This window comes from Bos indicus, chromosome 4, assembly GCF_029378745.1.
Source record: "Bos indicus isolate NIAB-ARS_2022 breed Sahiwal x Tharparkar chromosome 4, NIAB-ARS_B.indTharparkar_mat_pri_1.0, whole genome shotgun sequence".
In the NCBI taxonomy this organism is placed as follows: Eukaryota; Metazoa; Chordata; class Mammalia; order Artiodactyla; family Bovidae; genus Bos; species Bos indicus.
The window spans coordinates 19,417,829-19,443,067 of NC_091763.1; the positions used below are offsets into that span (position 1 = coordinate 19,417,829).

The following is a 25,239-nucleotide window of genomic DNA, read 5'->3' on the forward strand; positions in this document are numbered from 1 at the left end:
TCCCCACTGCCTGCCTGGTGCTGTGTTCTTCAGTTCATTTCAGTCGCTCAGTAATTAATTACTGAATGAATAAATGCAGGAATGAAAATAACTCCTGAAATGAGTTTTTTTAATGTGTTATAAAGACACCGCAAGTACAAAGCATTTCAAAATCAAGTTTGATCGATGAATGTAGTTCTTATTTGAAATGAGTTTTTGTGAAGTATTTTTCTGCTTAGTTTGCTTTATTAAAATATGTAAATTTAAAAGAATGTATTAATAGCTTCTGTGCTAGAATGACAATTCTGACTCTTGTTTTTTTGGTGGTCCTATGGGATGCTTGTTTTTTGTTCCCTTTCCTGATCAACATCTGCCTTCAAAGCTCCAAGAAAAATGAATGATAAAGTAACAAGGAAGTTTATTCCTTTTTGATTTCTCAATTTGTCTTAATTACAAGGTTCTAAAGTACATTTAGTTAAACAAACGAACAAAAATCTATATACAACAGATATTAAAAAGGACCAAAATTATCTCAGCTGTTTGGTATGTATTTTAATAAAGACTCAAGTTGGCATCCTCATAAGTGTGGTTGTGGAAAATGATACACTTTTGTGCCAGTCACACTGAAATGGCAGTTTCAATCTGTAGTACTTGTGTGACTAGTTCTAAAAGATTTTAAGAAGGTCAGTATGAAGCAAGCAGTCAGCTGTTGGGTTTATCAAAGATAAACTCCTACAGAGTACAGCGGCATTTAATACATCAGTGGAGCATGAAAAAACTGCACAAATTAAATTGAGAAAGCAGCTGCTGGTTGAAGATGTGTATCTTTATATTGAACTCTACAGGATGCATTTGGGAAGTTGGATTAAAACATTTTATCAAGAAAATCTCAAAACTTTGAATTTTCTTCCCAGTAAAAAAGGATAAATTTTAAAGATTTGTGACTATTTTCCCCAGTACCTCTATAAAATGATTCTTAGTCTTATTTCTTTAAGACTCATAGTGCTTCACAAAACAGAACCAGGTAGCAATCATAGCCTCTCAAGCTATGATAAAGTAAAATTTGTTGTTAATATTTTCACAAGGTTAAGAGATATTTGCCATCTCATTTTTACCTTGTTTCTTGCAGAGATGAGGGAGATCTGTTTACATTTCAAAATCTAGTGGTCCTGTATTTTGCATGGTTGTAAGCAAACAGAGTTCCTGGTATATTTTATAGAGGTTCAGAACAGTTTTTAAAAAATGTAATTAGAATCAATTCCTACTTTTTTTTTTAGTACACTGAAACTATGAACATTTTGTTGTTGCTGTTGTTTAGTGTTGTAAAATCATCCAGACTTTAAAAATTATTTATTTGTGGGGCACATACATAGTACATAGGTTGTATGGTGATCTGATGAGCTGAATGAACTGTGACTTCCTTATATTATCACAGCTCTTCTGTCCAGTCTCCTATCAATCAGTTTCAACCTAGAAAGAAAGAAAGTTAAGATGCACACCAAGAATTTTTTTTTTTAAATATGTCCTTAAGGATTATCCAATAGCTTTTAGAAAAAAGTAGCAGGAAAGATCAATGTTATATAATTTATGCAGAGTAACTAACGTCACAGTTCTTAAATTAGGGTCCTTAATTGTCAGAGTGCTTAAAATATTGTGCATACCTTTCCATGCACATGAAAATGTTTTGTTTCATTTGAATAGTGGTTTTGTGCAAATATTTAAGAATAGCAGATAAGTGCAAAGTGCGGTGAATATTAAGTGAAAGGCAATTATAGTTGTTATCTCTCAGCTTTGGCTAAGCTGCTGGAAAAGTAGTGCTTATTGCAGTCCCCTTTTCTGTAATTAAATGATATAATTATATAAGTGTTTAATATTCTTTAGTTGTATGTCTGAGGTTTTGAGACCTGGCCATAAAATTCTTGCAGTAGTTATTTGATATGGAAGATATATTTTATGTTTATTTTCCACGTGGGCATTTTATCAGAAGGTTTGATAACAAAATCATATCTTTTCTCCTTATAGATGGGTTCACATCGTTTGTGCCCTGTACGTTCCTGGTGTAGCCTTTGGAGATATTGACAAGTTACGACCAGTAACACTAACAGAAATGAACTATTCCAAATATGGTGCCAAGGTGAGACAAACTGTTTTTGGTTGTCTAAGAGAAAGTTTTACTTGTTAGTTTATATGGCTTTTTGCTAATATCATTATTAACTACAGAAATGCTTATTACTAATTATGCTATTGCTTGTGTGCGTGCTTAGTCAGTCTGTTGTGTCTGACTGTTTGTAACCTGTTTGGGCTGTAGCTTGTCAAGTTTCTCTGTCCATGGAATTTTCCAGGAAAGAATACTGGAATGAGTTGCCATTTCCTTCTCCATGGGATCTCCCGACCCAGAGATTGAACCCAGGGTCTCCAGAATTGCAGGCAGATTCTTTACTGTCTGAGCCACCAGGGAAGCCCAATTATGCTATTGGAGAGTACTAAATCATTTATAATTGACAGTAATTTTCCCAGAAAGCCAGTAATATATAAATTCTTCCATGTGTTTGTAATTTAGTTTAACCTGTGGGGAAAAATGATAGTTGATATCACTGTTGTTTCCCTGGCATTTGGCACACTGCTTAGTGTATAGTGAATTCTCAGATTAAATCCTTATTTTTAACCAGTTGGACTGAATACGAGCTTAATTTCTAACTTTACTTTTGAAATGAAATTTATGAAATTATGAAAAGAGTACATGAAAAACCCATTATTTTCTCAGATTTCAAGGACTGATTTTATGCCTACATAACCTGCCCTAGCAGATGAGTCTCCGTAGGTTATAAATTGGTTTTTCACTATGACTTTTAGATTATGAGTGATAAGATTACACACTTATTAATTTAAACTTAAGTATATAATTACTGCAGACATCTTTAGAATGGTAGAACTAATTAGGCACTGATACATATTCTCTTTCCATTACTGTCTGTTGGGCATTTGGGAAGGGAGTCTCTTGGAGAGCATTAGTAACATATTAAAGGTAAGGTGAAAAACTTAGATATTGTTGGAAGATTCTGATTTTAAACTTTGATAGTTTCTGCTATTGTATCCAGAATATCCTCCTTGGACTTTAACAATCACTCCAGTAATCTTTTGCTTTGGTTTGGGTATGCAGCTCCCCTCTCCAGAATTAGCTAAATCTTCTAGGCCCTAGTATTGAATTTACTTTCCTCAGGTAACTGTACACTGTCTTGTTGCTTCTCTAATGCCTTTATAGTAAATAAATACTAATTTGTCTACATTTTCTAGTTGAGTAGAAGCAATACAGATTACCTAGTCCACCAGTTTTGGAAATGGAAGTTCCTACTTTTTGATAGCAGCTTCCATCAAGCATAAAAGGAACTGACTTCCATCATTTTCAATAGGCATATGTTGTTACCATAAATATAAATCTCAGAGCAATTAAAAAAAACCAGTAAGCAGATACTGCTTCATAAAACTGAGGCTAGCAGTGACCTCTGGATTAAAAACGAGTCATTAAATGTATAATTATCTGCTGATTTTTTTTTATTATCACCTGCTTTTGTGTTGAAGTATTACTAGGAAAAGGAGTAAAAAAATTATGTACTGTCTAGCTCATCTGCAAAATCAAACCCAATGTTGTGAGTTTTATCTTAGACAGCTCTCTAGACCACATTGTCTATCCATTTCCTAATCCTGATTACTTTCTTCCTTATGTTCTCAGTTGCTTCGTTCCCTAGCTTTGTAAATGATTCAGGCAATTGAGGAAGATTCTATTTTCTTTGTTGATTGTTCTATAGTCTTTTAAGACTTCAGTGTCAGACATTTTTTCTTTGTGTTCTCTCAAAAGTCCCTTACCCAATTTCAGTTGGGTTTTTTGGTTTCATGTTTATATTACTACTTGTTGATATTTTATACCATATATATACTACTGTTAATAAAAAGACCTTTAACTAGGCAGCAGAATGTCAGGAGTTGGCAGTATTTTCACACCGGTGCCCAGAACACAGTTCTTGGGTAACAGTGCTAATATATCAGTTTGGTACTGTCTAGCCAGTAGGTACTAACTGTTACAGTATTACAATGATCTTTTTAGCATCTATTGAAACTTTTTCATTTTTCTTTTTAAATGTTTCCCTCATATTTAATTTATATAGACTGCATTTATTAAGCAGTTCTTCCTTAACTGTCTGCTGACAGTCTTTCATAATTTAGCAAGTTTTTTTGTGAAGATTCATATTTATAGAGTATATTTTGATAGTAGGTTTTTCTTTTTCTTTTCTTCCTCTCTGTGGTTTAGTTAAAGTATTAAAAAAATAAATCAGGGTGCTGGAATTTGGGGTAATTTCAACAGTTTATACCTTTAGTTTTACAGTTTTTCCTTTTATATACAGGAAGAATATAAATAATTGGTTATATTGTGTATTATTATTAATTTCACAAAATTGTTTACTTAAGATTGCTTCTGCTTCTCTTAAATATATTTTTAAAATGCATTGTTTCTTTGATTTCAATGTCTAGATCTTTTGGTGAATTTTCTCTGGCTTCTTATTCGTTTTCTTTAATTTTTTCAAATAGTATATTGTTGAAATAAGTGTAGTTTAATGGTTAAGAGCATGGTCTTTAAGATTATCTGGTTAAAGACTGCACTAACCTCAGTTTTCTCATGTGTAAGATGAGAATGACTGTAGTACTTCTTCCACATATTATTATGAAATAGTGTCAGATGACACTATAAATAATTATATATATTAATTCATGTAACGTGCTTAGAATAGTGCGTAGTGCATGGTAAGCCCTCAACTACTTATTGTTATAATCATCATTATATAAGTGGAATTTTGGTTTTGTAGAACTCTATAGAGAATTACTTTTTTTCTTATAAATATTTGGCTTACCTAAGGTTTTTGTTTATATTGATACACTATTGGTACTCTTGGTTCACTATTTGTATTTTGTAGAAGCTTTGTATGAGAATACAGTTTCTGTTCTGGGAATGTTTTCCCTCTGAGACTTTTCCTGTTATTCCACTGTAGGAGTGTAGCTTCTGTGAAGACCCTCGTTTTGCTCGAACTGGAGTTTGCATTAGCTGTGATGCAGGGATGTGCAGAGCCTATTTCCATGTGACCTGTGCGCAGAGGGAAGGTCTGCTCTCAGAGGCGGCAGCAGAAGAGGTAGGTTTATTTATATCCATGGTTGGTGACTATGTTCATAAGGCTTATCATGACTCCATTGTATTCTCTAACAGGTGTGCATCTTAAAATAAGTTTGTGAGTTTATTCTTTAAGTGTTTGTCTAGATCACTGGTCTGAAACTTTGAGCAAGCAATATATATGAATTTTTTCAGTCTTAAAGCCAGCCATACCTTTGGAAAACATGTTACAAATTTTATAATGAAATCTGACAGATAAAATGAAACATAATTCAAGGTGTTTTAAAGGATTATAATGTCTGCGTATCTTGTATAAGAATCTAAAATTATATTTTAGTAATAACCTTGCTGTGTTTCTCTTTAAGTAAAATCACTACCCTGTCTTCAGTACCTGCATTTCTATTTCTTTACAATTGTTTCTAATTCTAAAATTTTCCTACTAGAAATTTAAGCAATCAGTTGTTTTCAAAGTACATTTTTGGAACTCTTCAGTATTCTCTCAAGGTCTGTGAGGTTAAAACTGTCTTCATAATAGTATGAAAATAATACGTACTTTTTTTGCTCTTAATTTTCTCACAAGTAATAGTGGAGATTTCCAGAGATTATATAGCATATAACAATATAAGCATTTGAATGTGGAAGCAGTTTTGAAAATCCAGCTGTCTTCTTTAAATCTAGATATTAAGAGACTTGCAAAAATGTAAAACAGTGTCACTCTTCTCACTAAAAATTTTTATGTATGTAAATCTTAGTATTTTTCATTAAAGTGTTATTTTTATTAACATGTACTGGGCTTATTGTTATTTTAAAATAAATGAATATTTTTAAAATTTCTCAATTTTAAATTCTAATATGGTAACTAACTCACATAAACTCTGCAGGTCTTCAAAACCTTTTACTACTATAAGGGATCCTGAGACCAAATTTTGTTTTCTTTTTTTTTTTTTAAGCTTTTTATATAAGTAGGTAATTGAGTGTTCTATAATTCTTACTTTATATTTGGAATAGATTTATGGAATATCTAAGCCTCTGTTGTTATGCTACTTTATTGGGTGAATTTTCAGTGTCATGTAAAAATATATTTTTTATGTTGGGCTTTCATCTTACTCCATTTTATTTCATAGGCAAGAAACAAGTGAAAAAGATAATCTCAGGAAGAAAAATTTTTGAGCCAATTTTAAGGGACATATTTTACCAATGAATTGATCCTATTGAGATTATAATTTGGGCACATGTATCTGGTTTTGTGCCAGTCTCTGATTATGATGAGTTGTATTTTGATTAATTGAAGAAGCGTACTAAAGGGACATTGTGCATTTTCACAGCTATTTGGTAGACCTATATAGAGGAGCAGTTGTATAATGGGGTCATGTAGATTACTCACTGGTCATAGCAAACACCCTCCTCCAATGACACAAGAGACAACTCTACACATGGACATCAAATGGCCAGAACCAAAATCAGATTGGTTCTGATTATATTCTTTGTAACCAAAGATGGAGAAGCTCTTTGCAGTCAGCAAAAACAAGACTGGGAGCTGATAGTGGCTCAGATCATGAATAAGTGGCTCCTTATTGCAAAATTCTGACTTAAATTGAACAAAGTAGGGAAAACCACTAGGCCATTCAGATATGACCTTTAGGTCAAATCCCTTACTATTATACAGTGGAAGTGACAAATAGATTCAAGGGATTAGATATGATACACAGATCTAATCTGGAAAGCTATGGATGAACAATCATGACATTGTATAGGAGGCAGTGATCAAAACTATCCCCAAGAAAGAGAAATGTAGAAAAGCAAAATAGTTGTCTGAGGAGTCCTTACAAATACCTGAGAAAAGAAGAGAAGCAAAAGGCAAGGGAGAAAAGGAAAGATATATCCATCTGAATGAAGAGTTCCAAAGAATAGCAAGGAGAGATAAGAAAGCCTTCCTCAGTGATCAATGCAAAGAAATACAGGAAAACAATAGAATGGGAAAGACTAGAGATCTCTTCAAGAAAATTAGAGATACCAAGGGAACATTTCATGCAAAGATGGGTATAATAAAGGACAGAAATGGTATGGACCTAGCAGAAGCAAAAGATAGAGATGGCAAAAGTACACAGAAGAACTATACAAAAAAGATCTTCATCACCCAGATAACTACAATGGTGTGATCATTTACCTAGAACCAGACGTCTTGGAGTGTGAAGACAAGTGGGCCTTAGGAAGCATCACTATGAACAAAGCTAGTGTAGGTGATGGAATTTCAGTTGAGCTCTTTCAAATCCTAAAAGATGATGGTGTGCAAGTGCTGCACTCAGTATGCCAGCAAATATGGAAAACTCAGCAGTAGCCACAGGACTGGAAAAGGTCAGTTTTCATTCCAGTCCCAAAGAAGGGCAATGCCGCAGAATCTTCAAACTACTACACATTTGCACTCATTTCACATGTTAGCAAAGGAATTCTCAAAATTCTCCAAGCCAAGCTTCAGCAGTACGTGAACTGAGAACTTCCAGATGTTTAAGCTGGATTTAGAAAAGGCAGAGGAACCAGAAATTCAATTGCCAACATCTGTTCGATCATAGAAAAAGCAAGAGAATTCCAGAAAAACATCTACTTCTGCTTCTTTGACTACCCCAAAGCCTTTGACTGTGTGGAAAATACTTCAAGAGGTGGGAATACCAGACCATTTTACCTGCCTCCTGCAAAACCTGTATGCAGGTCAAGAAGCAACAGTTAGAATTGGACATGGAACTACAGACTGGTTGAAAATTGGGAAAGGAGTACGTCAAATCTGTATAGTGTCACCCTGCTTATTTAACTTATATGAAGAGTATATCATGCAAAATGCCGGGCTGGCTGAAGCACAAGCTAGAATCAAGATTGCCGTGAGAAATATCAATAACCTCAGACACGCAGATTGTATCACCCTATGGCAGAAAGTGAAGAGGAACTAAAGAGCCTCTTGATGAAAGTGAAAGAGGAGAGTGAAAAAGCTTGCCTAAAACTCAACATTCAAACAACTAAGATCATGGCATCCCGTCCCGTCACTTTATGACGAATAGTTGGGGAAACAATGGCAACAGTGACAGACTTTATTTTCTTGGTCTCCAAAATCACTGCAATGGTGACTGCAGCCGTAAAATTAAAAGATGCCTGGTCCTTGGAAGAAAAGCTATGACCAACCTAGACAGCTTATTAAAAAACAGAGACATTACTTTGCCAACAAGGCAAAGCTGTGGTTTTTCAAGTGGTCATGTATGGATTTGAGAGTTGGACCATAAAGAAAGGTGAGCACCGAAGAATTGATGCTTTTGAACTGTGATGTTGGAGAACATTCTTGAGAGTCCCTTGGACTGCAAGGGGATCAAACCAGTCAATCCTAAAGGAAATCAGTCCTAAATATTCATTGGAAGGACTGATGCTAAAGCTCCAATACTTTGGCCACCTGATGCGAAGAGCCCACTCATTAGAAAAGACTCTGATGCTGGGAAAGATCAAAGGCAGGAGGAGAAGGGAATGACAGAAGACAAAATGGTGGATGGCATCACTGACTCAATGGACGTGAGTTTGAGCAAGCTCTGGGAGATGGTAGAGGACAGGGAAGCCTGGCATGTTGCAGTCCATGGGGTCACAAGAGTTGGACATGAATGAGCGACTGAACAACAACAAATCACTCAAGATGGTTGGCAGAAATCCAGAGAGATAAAAGAAGTAAGACTCAGCAGATCAGATAAATCTCAGTGAATATCTGCATCAGGGAATCTGTAGGTTAAGGTTATGACTTTACTTCTGGAAACTTTGAACTTCGTAGGCAGGATGGTTTTTTTGTAGCCATTTCTTTTAGAACTTGAGAGGACTTTTCCTTCTATACTGTGATAGTTTGGGTCTCTTTGTATAGTGCCATCCATCATTATTTTTGGTAGACAGTCGCTAAGAGTCAGACATGACTGAGCGACTTCACTTTCCCTTTTCACTTTCATGCATTGGAGAAGGAAATGGCAACTCACTCCAGTGTTCTTGCCTGGAGAATCCCAGGGATGGGGCAGCCTGGTGGGCTGCCGTCTATGGGGTCACACAGAGTCGGACATGACTGAAACGACTTAGCAGCAGCAGCAGCAGCCATTTAATTAATGAAAATGTGTGAAGCAGCCATGTATGGGACGGTGGGTATAATGGGGTCCATAGTGATTTAGAGATTGCATCTCCACATAAAGGCATTCAAATTAAAACAAAATACAGTATTACACTGAATAAATAGTTTACAGTTTGTGGTCTGAATATCTATATATCTGTGAGCTAATCTGGGGAAATTTACAGAGAAAGTTAGATGAATCATGATGTGGAAACAGGTTTTTTTCCTTGCCTTGCTCCCTCCTTTGATTGATTAGGTAGGAATTCTGGATTTTGGAATAATGAAGTGTGATTTTTCTCTCCCCATCTTGTTAAATGAACTCTTCTTTGGGGAAATGATTTAAAGCATATTTGCATGTATTTGTGGTTTCTTATTGTAAACAGTTATATAGTTGAAAAATCAACTATATAAAGAATATATAAAGAAACCATATAAAGAATTTTGAATAGGGTTTTAAAATACAAGACTTGGCTTGAATCAATATCAATGAAGTTTGCTCTTGTCAGTAAACGTCTTGTTAAAATGAACTTCTTGGCTACTTCTCCTGGTTGTACTTGTGTAGATTAAGATTTATGTAATGCATATTTGATGAAAAAATAAATTTTAAATCAAAATAGATGTGCTGTTTGTGGGTATGCCTTGTCTTCTGTTTCAGTTTTATGACATTAGAGAAAGCACTTTTTTTTTTTGTCTTTTTTAAAGACTGTTTTATTAAGTTGGATATCTTACTTCTTGATGGGTGTTTTATACAGGCAGTCAAAGAAAGGTTGAAAAAGAGAGTGAGTACTTTGGTTTCATCCAGTGACATCATAACCCTAGCATACTTTTTATGTCTTTTTATAGCCGTCTGCCATAGTACTTTATCCTATTAGTGACATCTATTCTATTGCTTTTGACCCATTTTGTGAAAATTCTAGATTATTTAGAATATTTAACCATGTTATGACCCTGCTTGCTCAGACGGTAAAGCATCTGCCTACAATGAGGGAGACCTAGGTTTGATCCCTGGGTCGGGAAGATCCCCTGGAGAAGTCAGTGGCACCCCACTCCAGTACTCTTGCCTGGAAAATCCCATGGACGGAGGAGCCTGGTAGGCTACAGTCCATGGGGTCGCAAAGAGTTGGACACAACTGAGTGACTTCACTTCACTTCATGACAAAATATATCTTATTGTTAAAACCACACTATAAAACAGGCCCAGTTATGCTGATTGCGACTTATGTTTCATATCATATAGTTAGCCTTAAGATTCCTTATCTTTCACTTAAACCATCTGGTAGTTTCTTCTATGATAAAGTATGATTTTGGTACTGTGAACATTGTTATAATCTGTTACCATGTAAAAAATTCTCTTTGAAATAATGTGAAATTATGTATCAATTTTTTTTCCTACAACCTTTGATTTAATGGATTGAAATCATTCATGAATTAAATTTCAAAGGCTCAAATTAGATATTTGGCACTGAACTGATGCCTTAATATTGCTAGAAGAACCAGGATTGGTAAGAATAGCTCTTATTGGATAAAATATTTTTAAATGAATTAATGAAGAAGTTACATTCCTTAAAAGTAGGTATTTTGTATGAGATCTTCAGTAATATTTTTATATGGCTGTTTTAGGCATTATTTTAAAAATTATTCTGGATGAATTCTGACAGTTACTCAGATCACTTTCTCTCACACTCCATACCTAATCTATTAGCATATCCTGTCTTCAAAGTGTATCTAGGACATGTTCAATGTTATCTTGCTAAGTTCATTGCTGTGCCCTAGTCCAAGTCTTTTTTTGTCAACTGGGTTAATAACCTCCCAGCTCTTTCTGGCCTTGTCTTGCTAGAGCAGAGGGTGGCAATTTTTTCTTTTTACTATAAAGAGCCAGATAGTAAATATTTTAGGCTTTGTGGGCCTATGGCTTGTGTGTAACTATTTAACTTTGCCACTGATTATGAAAAATCCATAGACAATATATAAACAAATGAACATGGCTGTGTTCAAATAAAACTGTATTTCCAAAAACAGGCAGTGCCAGATTTGGCTTTTAGGTCCTGCTTTGGTGTCAAGCCTTTTCATAGAGAACAGAGGACATTTTCAGTTGTGGCTAGTATTATCCCATTAAAATCTAAGTCGGATCTGGTCACTCCTTTGCTTAAAACCCTTCAGTGGCTTTCCATCTGATTCAAACTAGAGGCCAGTTTCTCTGCTGGTCTATAAGGGTCTGTGTGATCTGGCTTCACATTACCTCTCTGAGTTTATCATTTCCCCTCGTTCAGCCTCATTGGCTCACTTGTTGCTCCTTGAATGGATGGCCGGGTGAGCTCCTGCTCTGGGCCTCTGTATTTGTTTCCTTGCATGGGCTGCCTTTCCCCCACATGGCTCATTCCCTCACTTTTTTTTCTGGTCCTCATTCTATATCTACTGCTCACTGTGGCTTCTCTTGGTCGCCCTGTCTAATGTTGCAATCCTCCCACTCCCATAACAGTTTCTATTCTCTTTTCTGCTGCTTTCTTCCCTTTTTAACTAACCTAACCACTGTCCAGTATAGCTCTAGTAGTTTTCTGGTAGCATCTTTAGGAATTTCTAGGTATAGCACCGATATCATATGCAAACAGTGACAGTTTTACTTCTTTTCCAATTTGAATTCCTTTTCTTTTTCTTCTGTGATTGCTGTGTCGAAGACTTCCAAAATAACTATGTTGGATAAAAGTGGTACAAGTTGCCATCCTTATCTTGTTCCTGATCTTATAGAAAAATGCTTTCAGCTTTTCACCCTTGATTATGATGTTAACTGTGGATTTATCGTAAATGGCCTTTTTTTATGTTGAGGAATGTTCCTTCTGTGTCCACTTTCTGAAGAGAAATCATAAATAGATGTTGAATTATGTCAGAAGATTTTTCTGCATCTATAAAGATGATCATATGGTTTTTATTTTTCAATTTGTTATTATGGTATATCACATTGATTGGCATATGGATGCTGAAAAATCTTTGCATCCCTGGAATAAGTCCCACTTGATAATATGTATGATTCTTTTTATTTTGTTTATTGTCTGTCACTTTCATTAGGACATAGATTCATGAGGACAGGGATTTTTTGTTATTATTTTTCACTGTGTTCTCAATGATTAGAATACAAGTTGAGGGACCAATCCCTTTTATCATTCACCTTGTATGTGATCAGCTGTTTAGCATTAAAGGTCTTTTTTTTTTTTTTTCTGTTAAGATTTCATTAAAAAAAAATTCATAAAAAAAAGGTCAGTTTTTATTCCAATCCCAAAGAAAGGCAATGTCAAAGAATGCTCAAACTACCGCACAATTGCACTCATCTCACACGCTAGTAAAGTAATGCTCAAAATTCTCCAAGCCAGGCTTCAGCAATACATGAACTGTGAACTTCCAGCTGTTCAAGCTGGTTTTAGAAAAGGCCGAGGAACCAGAGACCAAATTGCCAACATCTGCTGGATCATCGGAAAAGCAAGAGAATTCCAGAAAAATATCTATTTCTGCTTTATTGACTATGCCAAAGCCTTTGACTGTGTGGATCACAATAAACTGTGGAAAATTCTGAAAGAGATAGGAATCCAGACCACCTGACCTGCCTCTTGAGAAATTTGTATGCAGGTCAGGAAGCAACAGTTAGAACTGGACAGGGAACAACAGACTGGTTCCAAATAGGAAAAGGAGTTCGTCAAGGCTGTATATTGTCACCCTGCCTATTTAACTTATATGCAGAGTACATCATGAGAAACGCTGGGCTGGAAGAAGCACAAGCTGGAATCAGGATTGCCAGGAGAAGTATCAGTAACCTCAGATACGCAGATGACACCACCCTTATGGCAGAAAGTGAAGAGGAACTAAAAAGCCTCTTGATGAAGGTGAAAGAGGAGAGTGAAAAAGTTGGCTTAAAACTCAACATTCAGAAAACGAAGATCATGGCATCTGGTCCCATCACTTCATGGGAAATAGACGGAGAAACAGTGGACAGAGTGTCAGACTTTATTTTTTGGGGCTCCAAAATCACTGCAGATGGTGATTGCAGCCATGAAATTAAAAGACACTTACTCCTTGGAAGGAAAGTTATGACCAACCTAGATCAGATCAGTCGCTCAGTCGTGTCCGACTCTTTGCAACCCCATGAATCGCAGCATGCCAGGCCTCCCTGTCCATCACCAACTCCCGGAGTTCACTCAGACTCACGTCCATTGAGTCAGTGATGCCATCCAGCCGTCTCATCCTCTGTCATCCCCTTCTCCTCCTGCCCCCAATCCCTCCCAGCATCAGAGTCTTTTCCAATGAGTCAACTCTTCGCATGAGGTGGCCAAAGTACTGGAGTTTCAGCTTCAGCATCATTCCTTCCAAAGAAATCCCAGGGCTGATCTCCTTCAGAATGGACTGGTTGGATCTCCTTGCAGTCCAAGGGACTCGCAAGAGTCTTCTCCAGCACCACAGTTCAAAAGCATCAATTCTTCGGCGCTCAGCCTTCTTCACAGTCCAACTCTCACATCCCTACATGACCACAGGAAAAACCATAGCCTTGACTAGATGGACCTTTGTTGGCAAAGTAACGTCTCTGCTTTTGAATATGCTCTCTAGGTTGGTCATAACTTTCCTTCCAAGGAGTGAGCATCTTTTAATTTCATGGCTGCAGTCAGCAGAGACATTACTTTGCCAACAAAGGTCTGTCTAGTCAAGGCTCTGGTTTTTCCAGTGGTCATGTATGGATGTGAGAGTTGGACTGTGAAGAAGGCTGAGCGCCGAAGAATTGATGCTTTTGAGCTGTGGTGTTGGAGAAGAGAGTCCCTTGGACTGCAAGGAGATCCAACCAGTCCAATCTGAAGGAGTGGGGTGCCACATTGCCTTCTCCCATTTTGTGTATAGTGAATTGCAATTTGGTTTCCCATTTATTTTTATTTGATTTCCTATTTATCTACAGGCATTGTCTGAGGGTATTTCCTTGGTACCTTTTCTTGTGGTATTAGAATAACTATTCATACATGTGTCTCTGTCTCTTTGGTTTGCATAAGTTGCTCACTACTTCGTCCAGCTTGGTTACTTGTTAGCAGATAGATCATTTTCACTTTGGTACTTCTCTAAGAATCATTTAACTTTTTTTTGAAGTATGACTGACTGTAAGAAATATAATTTACTTGTAATTTATACAGATTATCAACTGCTCCAAACATTTACATGAGCCATATTATTAGATGTTTATGTTCTTGGATAAAATTATTTTGATTCTTAACTATTATTCATTTAGTTGATGTGTACTTTTTATACTTTCGTTGGTGTTGAAAGCCTTATTGATTTTTTTTTTTGTTTGTTTAAACTGAGAATGTTGATGAGCCTGTTTCTCAGTACATTATGTAGTGTTCTTTCTCTTAATTCTTAATAGTAGGTTTAGCTGTGTGTTTGCTTATTAACTGGTTTCTGATATTGTGAATTATGTTACTGATTGCAATAACTTCTTTAATTTTCTGGCAATTTCAGAGCCACATGTGGAGTCTACTACCAATGTGCATGTGACTTTTATGATAAGTATTTTGTTTGTTCAACTTTTTGATGATGTACCTTATCTAGGCTTTTGGAAGCAAGTAATAGAATACTTAGCTGTGGTAGCCATGTGTTAACTATCTCATGACAGGAGACCTAAACAATAGTAGTTCTGGGGTTGTTTCAGAAGCTCAATGATTAAGTCTTATTTTATTCTTCTATTCTACCAACATCAATATGCTTTTCTTTTTGGTTCCTAACCTTGTTGTCTCATGGTCTCAATATTGCTGGAATAGCTCTAAATAAGCACTGTGTTCTTTCATTATATAATTCAAAACAGAGGAGGAGGGGAGAGGGTTCTCTTATCATTAGGACTGAAAAATTTTCTCATATGTTCACTCCAGTAGATTGTCCCATTATCTCATGTGTCAAAATAGTCATTATGGCTATTGTTAGCAGTGTGATAAGATGAATTGGTGAAACCTGACATTTTCAGTTTCTGTCAAAGAAAATGAATTTTACAAAAAGGGAATATGTTGGAAGGGAATGGCTTGGGGAGTTAGCAGCTAACAAACAGTTTGCTACAACCAGCCTAAGAAGTTGGCAGTTTATTTCCTTTCACTGTAGCTCAGCCATATACTTAGATCAAATGAAGTAGTGTTTTTATCAGGTATTAAAAGAAGGAAAAGAAGAATCAGTTATTTTGAATAAAAGAAAGAAACAAATGAAAATGTCACCGTTTCCATTTTTCCCTTCCTTGCTTCACAGTAGAATTCTGATGTTCTGGCCTTTCTTTTCCCTGGGTTTGATCTGTTACCTGATCTTTGCTTTTTAAGAGTGTCATCCCCTTTCCTTCCAGCCTGCCTCATCATAGTGGAATTGGCTTCTCAGTAGTCCTTCCTTTTCAAGACTTTTTTCTGATTGTTTTTTTTTGACATTAATATTGGCTTTAGTTTTATAATCTTACACAGAGAACTTTAAGGAATATTCTGTATGTCTGGATTTCATCTTATTTTTTTCTACTTCGTTTTTCCCTTTGTTTCATTATTCACTCTCACCTTCTAAACACACACACACTACAATCCTTACTTAGTTTTTAAAATTAATAATTAAAGCTTAATTAAATTATCTTACGCTTTGCATATTTTAATAAGCCACCTCAAATCTTTTTTGAATAAATAAAAAATAACCTGTAGGATAAAAACACACCAGTTCTGTTTTTATTTTTTATTTATTTTTTTTTACCAGTTCTGTTTTTAATAAAGAGTTTATATCATTATTTTTCAGTTAACTTTGTGAGTTTTGTGTCAGTGTCTAAATTTGATGTCTACCATAAGACTGTATTTTTATCTGCTTATAAACCGCAGTTAAAAATAATGAATTTGGGATGGTGTGACTATATGTAAGGAAATAATAAAATATAGTAAATGCAAATGGATAATTTCTATGTGCAGAGCTGATTATTAGGACTTTTCCTATATAAACAGATATTGCATAAGTTGAACTTTAGGCTGCCAAATAAATTAACATAGGTTTTCTTTTCGTTTTAACAGATATGGTTAAAAAATGAAAAGTAGAATTGAATACTTTAAAGTATTATATAATCATTAAATCATATGTATTTTCCTGCCAGAAAGAAATATTAATGTCAGATTTTAATGAGCTTAATGTAAATAGTTAATACCTAATGTTTTTGTAGAATCTGATGCCAAAGGATAATTTTACTTTCATAAAGTGTTATTTTTCTGTTAGCTAGATTAGTATTAATTTTTTATATAAAAGATATAGATAAGGATAATATTTTAATGATGGGTAAAGAAACTGCTTTATTTTTTTAATAAATATAATTTACATAAAATTCTTACTAGATTGGTTTTAGACCACCATATTTTGTATATAATATGTATGAGTTTTAAGAATTGATAAAATACTTAAGTCATAAAAGTGAAAAGTGAACAAGTGATAAATGCTAAAAATGGGGGAAAAAGAGACCTTTAAAAATGAGATCAAATTGAATACAGATTCTTAGAATAAGATCTCAATAAAGTTAAGTTGGTTACTTTCAGTTTTTATAGGAGAGGGTACTAAACAGCTGTACGTATGGTTTTGTTTATGGTTCAGAAAATATGTACATTGTGAAATTTTTCTTTTTTGGTATCTAGACGCGAGTCATTTGTTCATTAGTGTATTAGTGTAGTGTTAGTTGCTCAGTTGTGTCCAACTCTTTGCGACCCCATGGACCATGGCCCACAGTCTCCTCCATCTATGGAATTCTTCAGGCAAGAACACTGCAGTGGGTTACCATTTCCTTCTCAAGCATTTGGGCATTGAATTTGCATGAAAAGTTTTCATCTGTAAAAGGTTCTGGAAATTTCAAGTACTAGATTCAAGAAATTAAGAAATCTTGCTTAGATTTATTGTTTTTATCCTTTGGTCTTCATCTTCTGGGAGTTTCAGACTTGAGTACAAGACTCCTTAAAAAGTAAACTAAAACTGTGTGTTAAATAGTTAATCATATAGTGTTTGCAAAGGCATCACAGTTGAGGGCTGAATTATATAACTCAGCAAGCATTTGTGGAACGTGACTGTCAGGAGTAAGTCTTTATTAAATTCATGTTCTAAAACTGAGTTGTTTTGTTAGGAGTGACCTAAACTTTGTTTACAAACAGTGAAATTTATATTCAAACATAACTTCATAGTACTCAGTTCACATCAGTCAGTCATGATTGAGGGCCTATTCATATGTGCAACAGACACTATAAACTCTAGGTTTGGGGGTGGAGGAGTTTGTCAGGGAGCATAAAAATAGCTTTAAGTCACGTGGATGGGGTTAGATAGTAAACACAATGAAATGTTAAAGAGTCTTACAAGACAACATTAAAAGATGTCACAGGTGCCTCTGATGGACAAGAAGTGCTGTAAATACAGAAATAAGAAGATTCCCTAGAAGAATCAGAAACTTCAGTGGACCTTCTTGGCCTATATATCTCTTGCTGCTGCTGCTGCTGCTGCTAAGTCGCTTCAGTAGTGTCTGACTCTGTGTGACCCCAGAGACAGCAGCCCACCAGGCTCCCTGTCCCTTTGAACTATTTAAGGATTACAGATTAATGCTTTTTACTGTCATTCATTCAGCATATTTATTCAACAGGTATATTGAGCTACTGTGTATTAGGCTTTGCTGTGGAGCCTATAGAGATTAACATTGAACAAAATAAACTGTTCTTAAGGTAGCTTACATTTGAGTGGCAGGTTGGGAGAGGACAGATAGTGAAAAAGTTTACCAGAAAATACCAATACTTTTGAGACAAACGAGTAATCACTTCTCTGTCTCCCAGACTTAAGGGTTTATCCTCAACTCACTGCTATATTGTGATACGTATTATGAAGAAATACAAAGCAGGATAAAGTATGTACGGACTAAGGGAAGTAGGACAGTACTGTTTTATATGGGGAGATCAGAGGTGGGCTCTCTAAGAAGGCGACATTTTGTGGAAAAAATGTAAGGAAAATGGTAGGGAGCTTATGTTTATTTGAGAGGAGAGCGTTACAGGCAGGGGGAACAGAATATAGAGGCTCTGAGGTAGAAACATGCTTGGTTTGAGGACCAAGAAGAACTGGTATGGCTGATACAGAGGTGGGGGCTGGTGTGTGGTAAGAGGAGAGGAAGGAGGTCATAGAGGCAGCTACATCATGTAGGGACTGGAAGAACATGAGAATGACTTTGGATTTACACTCTTGAGTGAGATGGAAAGCCATCAGATTTGCATAGAGAACATGTGAGTCAACTGATGTTTAGAAGGACCACCCTGATGGTTGTGTTCAGTATAAACTATAGAGAGGCGAAGGTGAAAGTAGAGAGAACAAATAAAATGGTTTAAGGTTTTAAGGATAGAGGTAATAAGAAATGACAGATTTTGTAGATATCTGTTGAGAGATTGTTGAGTAAACAGAGAGAGAGAGAGGAAAAGGGTGATTTCTCTTTAGCCTGAACTTCTAGTTCAGTCGCTCAGTCATGTCTGACTCTGACACCAGAGAATGCAGCACACCATGCTTCCCTGTCCGTCACCAACTCCCGGAGCTTGCTCAAACTCGTGTCCATCGAGTCGATGATACAATCCAACCATCTCATCTTCTGTCATCCCCTTTTTCTCCTGCTTTCAATCTTTCCCAGCATCAGAGTCTTTTCCAGTGAGTCAGTTCTTCGCGTCAGGTGGCCACAGTATTGGAGCTTCAACTTCAGCATCAGTCCTTCCAATGAATAATCAGGACTGGTTTCCTTTAGGTTTGACTGGTTTGATCTCCTTGCTGTCCAAGGGACTCTCAAAAGTCTTTGCCAACACCACAGTTCAAAAGCATCAATTCTTTGTTGCTCAGCTTTCTTTATAGTCCAACTCTCACATCCGTACATGACTACTGGAAAAACAATAGCTTTGACTAGACGGACCTTTGTCAGTAAAGTACCCTCTGCTTTTTAATATGCTGTCTAGGTTGGTCATAGCTTTCCTTCCAAGAAGCAAGCATCTTTTAATTTCATGGCTGCAGTCACCATCTGCAGTGATTTTGGAGCCCAAGAATATAAAGTCTGTCACTATTTTCATTGTTTTCCCATCTATTTGCCACAAAGTGATGGGACAGGATGCCATGATGATTTTCAAATGTTGAGTTTTAAGTCAGCTTTTTCACTTTCCTCTTTCACTTTCATCAGGAGGCTCTTGTGGAGCTTCTAGTAGAGTGGAGTTATGGTTTACTGAGGTAGAAAAGATTTATTGAAAGATTATTAAATCTGCAGGAAGAGCAGATTTATTGCAGGAGAGAAGGAAATTGAGGACAGTTTTGGACATGTTGAGTTCAAAACGCCTATTAGGCCTGTAAGTGGAGACATCAGGTAGGTAGGTGACTATCAGAATCTGAAGTTTAGGGAAGTAATCAAGGCTAAAGATACAGATTTGGGAGTGTCAGGGTATAGATAGTATTTATGGTGAGATGACTAGGTGAAATTACTTAGAGTATAAGAGGAGAAGGAGATGGGAAGAGTTCTGATGACAGTCATAGGGCTACCTCGGCATTCAACAATCCCAAATTGAAATTTGGGAAAGTAAGGCGAAATCTACCAAGGAGTCTGAGGCAGAGTTATTAGTGAGGTTAAAAAAAAAAAAAAAAAAAAAACTAAGACAAGTGTTTCAAAGAGAGAGTAAACAAGTTGTGTCAAAGGAATAAAGTTAAGACTGAGAAGTGACCATTGGGTTTGTCAAAATGAAGGTCAGTTTTGACTTGAGAGGAGCTATTAGAGAAATTGAGACTAGTTGAAAACTTAGGAGTGGAACAGAGTTAAGACAGCTATATGGGCAGGGCTTTAGATTTTTCCTTTTAAGGGGGACTTTGAAGTGACCTACAAATGAGAGCCCAGGGAATGTCTTTTAAGTATTTTTAAAGGATATTACAGTGTTTTTAGTATGCCAGTAGAGAGAAAAAAATGTGCAGGAGGTAGAATTGCTGTAGGGAAGATGGGGTGGAATTAATTGCAACTGAAGGTCAGCCTTAGATAGGAACATTGGGCAGTTTATCTCCGGTAACAGGAGATTAGTCAGAGGATATGTGTAGACATGCAGATAGGTTGAGGTATGCAGTGACTGGAGGTTGTGGAAGTTCTCATTTAATTGCTTTTCTCCTCTCTTCAAAACCTCTCCAGTGGAATAAATAAGGCCATCATCTGCAAGTTAAGAATAGAGAGGAGATATTGAAAGTTTGAGAGATGAAGCTGTTCAGTGATTATCTATAAAAATGGAATGGAAATTAATTTGGGAATGTGTTCAGATGCTCTGATGTAGGTTAAAATAGGGGAAGAGTTGGGTTTACCTTGCTTTAGGTTTTGTCAAGTGAAGCTAGATGAGGAAGAGAGGAACAAGTGAAGAGAGGACTGCAAACAAGTAATTAATTGATGGGCCATGAAATAATCAGGTAAAGAGGGCAGTCATGTGTATGGGACTCTGGGGCAGTCAGAGGATAAAAGTCTGTACATTGGAGATCTGAAAGGTATTAAAAACTTGTTTGAGTCTGAAAAGAAGTGATCAGGAAAGATAAAAGATAATGCTCAGAGAATACTTGAGAAATTGCATTATGGAAAGAGTTCAGAATCTAGGTACAGTCATAGGAATTAAATGGCTGAGGTGAGGTGGAAACAGATGGTGTTGTAACTGAGAAGATAAACATGTTATGCTCCTAACTCATGATAGTATTTACACTTTTCTGATTTCAATAAACAGTTTTATGCAGATACCAATAAAACCTCTCTACTTTTCTTAAAAATACTTCATTTTTACAAGTGCCAGTTGGGTCTCAATGTACAAGATTCCTAATAGTTTCTTTCAGCTTATAGTCCTTTGAACTGTTGAATCAGTATTAGTCAGGGAGCTTTGTTTGGAATAAATTGTTTTGGTTTTAAGATTCTAGAACAAATCGTGAAATTCAGAGGTCCACAAGCTAAATGTGACCTGTAGATACATTTTGTATGATAAGAATAGTGCAATAAAAAGATAACTTGAGTTGATGGGGCATTCCAGTTTGTCACGGGTCCCCACCATTTACCCCACATTCCGCTTTTCCCCCTACTTCCATCATTATTTTTGTCTTATAACTTCCCAGCATCTTTACATCCTTTTACTCATTTATGTTTACTGTTAACTGTTTCTCAAGGCATTCACATTTAGAACTCTTTGCCTTAGACCTACTGAAACGCAATCTCCAGAGCTGGGATTTTGTTGTTTCTATTTGGAAATGTCCTTAAGTAAATCTGATGACAGACAGTGGTTGAAAAAGACAGCTTTTACTTACTAGCAGTGGATCTTGGTCAGCAACTTAACCTCTCTTGTTTTCAGTTTTCTATCCATAAAGTTGATATTAAAATAATAGAACTCACCTCATGTGGTAGTGATGAGAGATAAATGAGACAATATGAAAACAGGCACTAAGCCTGGTACATGGTAAATGTTTAGAAAATTTTTTTCCCTTTCCATTTTCTACTGGGAATAGGATCTTGAAAGTTTCTCTAGGCAAGTTGAGGGGATAGTCCAAGTCAACCAGATTATTAATTAGCACACTATTTTGAATGGTTTAATAAAATTGAATAGCCAGTAACTTGAACAAGGAAGACGTTATGGTCTTTCTATGATTCCAGATTGATTTTATGTTCAGGGGAGTTTGGTTCCAGGGACCAGGTGCCTCTTACTTATTGCTTCATATTCCTTTAGTTTGTTGTACTTTCTCGCATGGTCAGAGATGGTTTATCACCACCTTGCCTGGGTTGTACCCCATTGGTAGGAAGGAAGAGAAGTTGAAGAGTGGACATTTCCTATCAAGGGTCTGGTTAAGAAATTTCATAAACTTCATTGGCTGGAACTTATCATATGGCCATACTCAGCTACTGAGGGTCTGGATAGAAATTTTCTAGCAAGGTCATCATATATCCAGAAACTCAGAAAGATTCTACTACTAAGGGGAAAAAAATGAGGATAGATGTTAATGGATAGTGGTTGCTTGGTGTATCTGTTTCATTCTCTAAAAAAAATTAATCCCTTGGTCTTGATAGCCTTAGATTTAGGATTTATTGTCCCCAATCCCCAGTCATGAAACAAAAGAAAAATTACTTGGGCTACTTCATCCTTTTCATGTGTCTTTTTGACCAGAAATGACTGGTCTTTTCATTAAGTCAGAGTCTTGGTTCTAATGCTTAACTGACCTATGCAAGCATGAATCCTATCTCTGATATCTCAATTTCAACATTACCTACTACTTTAAGACAGTAGAATGGTTCTTGAGATCATTTTGACTATAGTTCAATATATTCTTTATTTCCACTTAGTCTCTTCTATTGCCACGATGTGTAGAGCACGTTGTGAGAAAGCAGCTGTGTATGAGTGTGAATGAGAGAGAGAGAGAGAATCCAGTCTCCTTTCTACATTTTTAAAATTTATTTCTGTACCTATATGAAGTAATAATTATTAAACCTGTTTTGTTAATGAGTTAACAGAGACCCAGAGATAATTAGCAACTTGTTTAAAGCCACAAAAATCTTTAATTGGTGGGGCCAGGTTTTATTGTCCAATTTTTTATATATCCAGATTCTCTAATTACAATATTCACAGTGCTATATTGTAACATCTGCGGATATCATACTAAAAAGTTGCGTTATATACTTTGATGTTTTTAATGTTAAGGACACTTTGGTTTTACTATATGATGATTTTTCTTTTTGTACTTCTCATTTGTTTCTACTTTTGTTAGCATCATCAGTTCTCTTTGGGTTGTAAAACCCCACCTTACTAAGAGACTCTAACGTAACTCAGGTAAAAACCGTATGAGCAGCTTATCTGTTTTTCTCTTTGGGACAGACCTGAAGAATGAACTACTTGTTACTTTGCTGGCTAGTCACATTGCAGAATGCTTTTTTTTTGCCTACATATTTACAATTTTTTCCTATTTTTGATAGTAGATTTCCTTTTATGTTTTTGTATCCTATTATTTATGAATATGTACCCATTAAGGTAGTACCATAAAATGAGACTGTGAGACGGCTGTGTTTCCATTTGAGGTTTTAGAATTTTGTAAAGAGTTAAAGACAATATCTGAAGTGTTTTATTGACAAGGCCTGGCCTTTTTTTTTTAAACATCTTATTTTGTATTAGGGTATAGCTGATAAACAAACAATACTGTGATAATTTCTGGTAAACAGTGAAGGGACTCAGCCATACATATATGTGTATCCATTCTCCCCTAAACTCCCCTTCCATAAGGCCTGGCCTTCTTAATCTAGTTTTATCCCAGGTAGAGTTTGCCTGTGCATTTCTCGTCAGTTAGAAATGCCCTATTGTTGACTAGTCCTATATTTTCTAGATATGTTGTTGTTTTATAATATTAATCTATGTATTAATAACTTTAATGATGATTTCTACCTATGCCTATTAATATCTTGTTTGTTTTAAACAGTGATTTTTTTTTAGGTAACAAGTATAACTTAATGTAATGCATAAGTTTTGATTTCAGTATTTTTTAAATCCACAAGGCTGTATAAAGAAAAAAAATTGTTAATTTGAATTTGGTATATAGATTAAGTTCCTAAAGCAGCGATTTTTATCATTATGTATAAAACTTAATTTTGTAATTTATTTTTAGGAATAACCAGCACTGTGGTATATTCTTCAAAAAGGAAATATTATCTCTTATGGCTTTTTTTAAAATGGCCCTTTGGAGTAAAAATGTTCATTTCCCCCTCTCTGTTTTTTTATATAGGATATAGCAGATCCATTTTTTGCTTATTGTAAGCAACATGCAGATAGGTTAGACAGAAAGTGGAAGAGAAAAAACTACTTGGCTCTACAATCCTATTGTAAAATGTCTTTACAAGAGAGAGAGAAGCAGTTATCACCAGAAGCACAGGTATGAGACTCATTCCAAAACTTGTGTTTTTTTCTTTCAAGGGTATAGATTTCAGGGAATTCCCTGGTGGTTCAGTGGTTAGGACTCTGTGCTCTTACTGCTGAGGGCTCCAGTTTGATCCCTGGTAACAGAGCTAAGATCCCACAAGCTGTATAGCCTGGCCAAAAAAAAAGAAGTTAGAAATTTAAGATCTCATGCATCTTTGATATATGATGTATAATTGTGAAATTTGGTTAGTGTAATTGTGAAATTATCTAGAAAGTGGACTGTCATTAAGGTAAATGGAGAGTATAGTTTGTGGTTGAATACATTACTCATCATCTAGTCTCAACAAAGCAGTCATTTATAAAACATGTTTCTAATACATTAAAGAATGTGGCTTAGAGGAAATTATTCTATCAGTGCAATATGTTGACCACATCTTTTTTTCAGTCTGTTCTAAGATTCATATGTGCAAAGACTTTGATTAGTTTGCCTGTCATGAAATATATTTGTTTGTAAATTAAGTAAATTAATGAAGACTAGTACAAGGCTAGTTGAGAAACCTCAGCTTAATTATACTAGTTTTTGACAACTAATCATAGGCTAGGGCAGTTGTTAACTAGGGGTAGACCTCATTTATCGTAACCCAAGAATTATGCTGTGGATATTAAGGACTGTGGATAGATATAATTTGCCGCAATAGAGGAACTTCTGATCATCCTTACTCTTGCTAAGTATGGAAATAAAAATCATAAGTATGTTCCATTTTAATATCTTTTAAAATTTGTGTACGTTTCTTTTATAGGCAAGGATCAATGCCCGGCTTCAGCAGTATCGTGCCAAAGCAGAACTAGCTCGATCCACCAGACCCCAGGCCTGGGTTCCGAGGGAAAAATTGCCCAGACCACTCACTAGCAGTGCTTCAGCCATTCGCAAACTTATGCGGAAAGCAGAACTCATGGGAATCAGTACAGATATCTTCCCAGTGGACAATTCAGATACTAGTTCTAGTGTGGATGGAAGGAGAAAGCATAAGCAACCTGCTCTCACTGCTGATTTTGTGAATTATTATTTCGGTCAG

General features: G+C 35.8%; 1 protein-coding gene across 10 annotated transcripts in view; it reads left to right on the forward strand.

The window, feature by feature from the left end:
• PHF14 (PHD finger protein 14) overlaps nucleotides 1-25,239 on the forward strand; it is a 199,117-nt gene that overhangs the window by 33,074 nt on the left and 140,804 nt on the right. For all 10 annotated transcript variants that reach the window (XR_011566179.1, XR_002180486.2, XR_011566178.1 and 7 more), the window contains exons 6-9: nucleotides 2,002-2,113; nucleotides 5,022-5,159; nucleotides 24,030-24,176; nucleotides 24,964-25,234. Coding sequence is in view for 6 of the 10 variants with exons in the window: in XM_019958462.2 (XP_019814021.2) it covers nucleotides 2,002-2,113; nucleotides 5,022-5,159; nucleotides 24,030-24,176; nucleotides 24,964-25,234 (668 nt within the window). In the remaining 4 variants the exon portion in view is untranslated. The remainder of the gene's footprint in view (nucleotides 1-2,001; nucleotides 2,114-5,021; nucleotides 5,160-24,029; nucleotides 24,177-24,963; nucleotides 25,235-25,239) is intronic.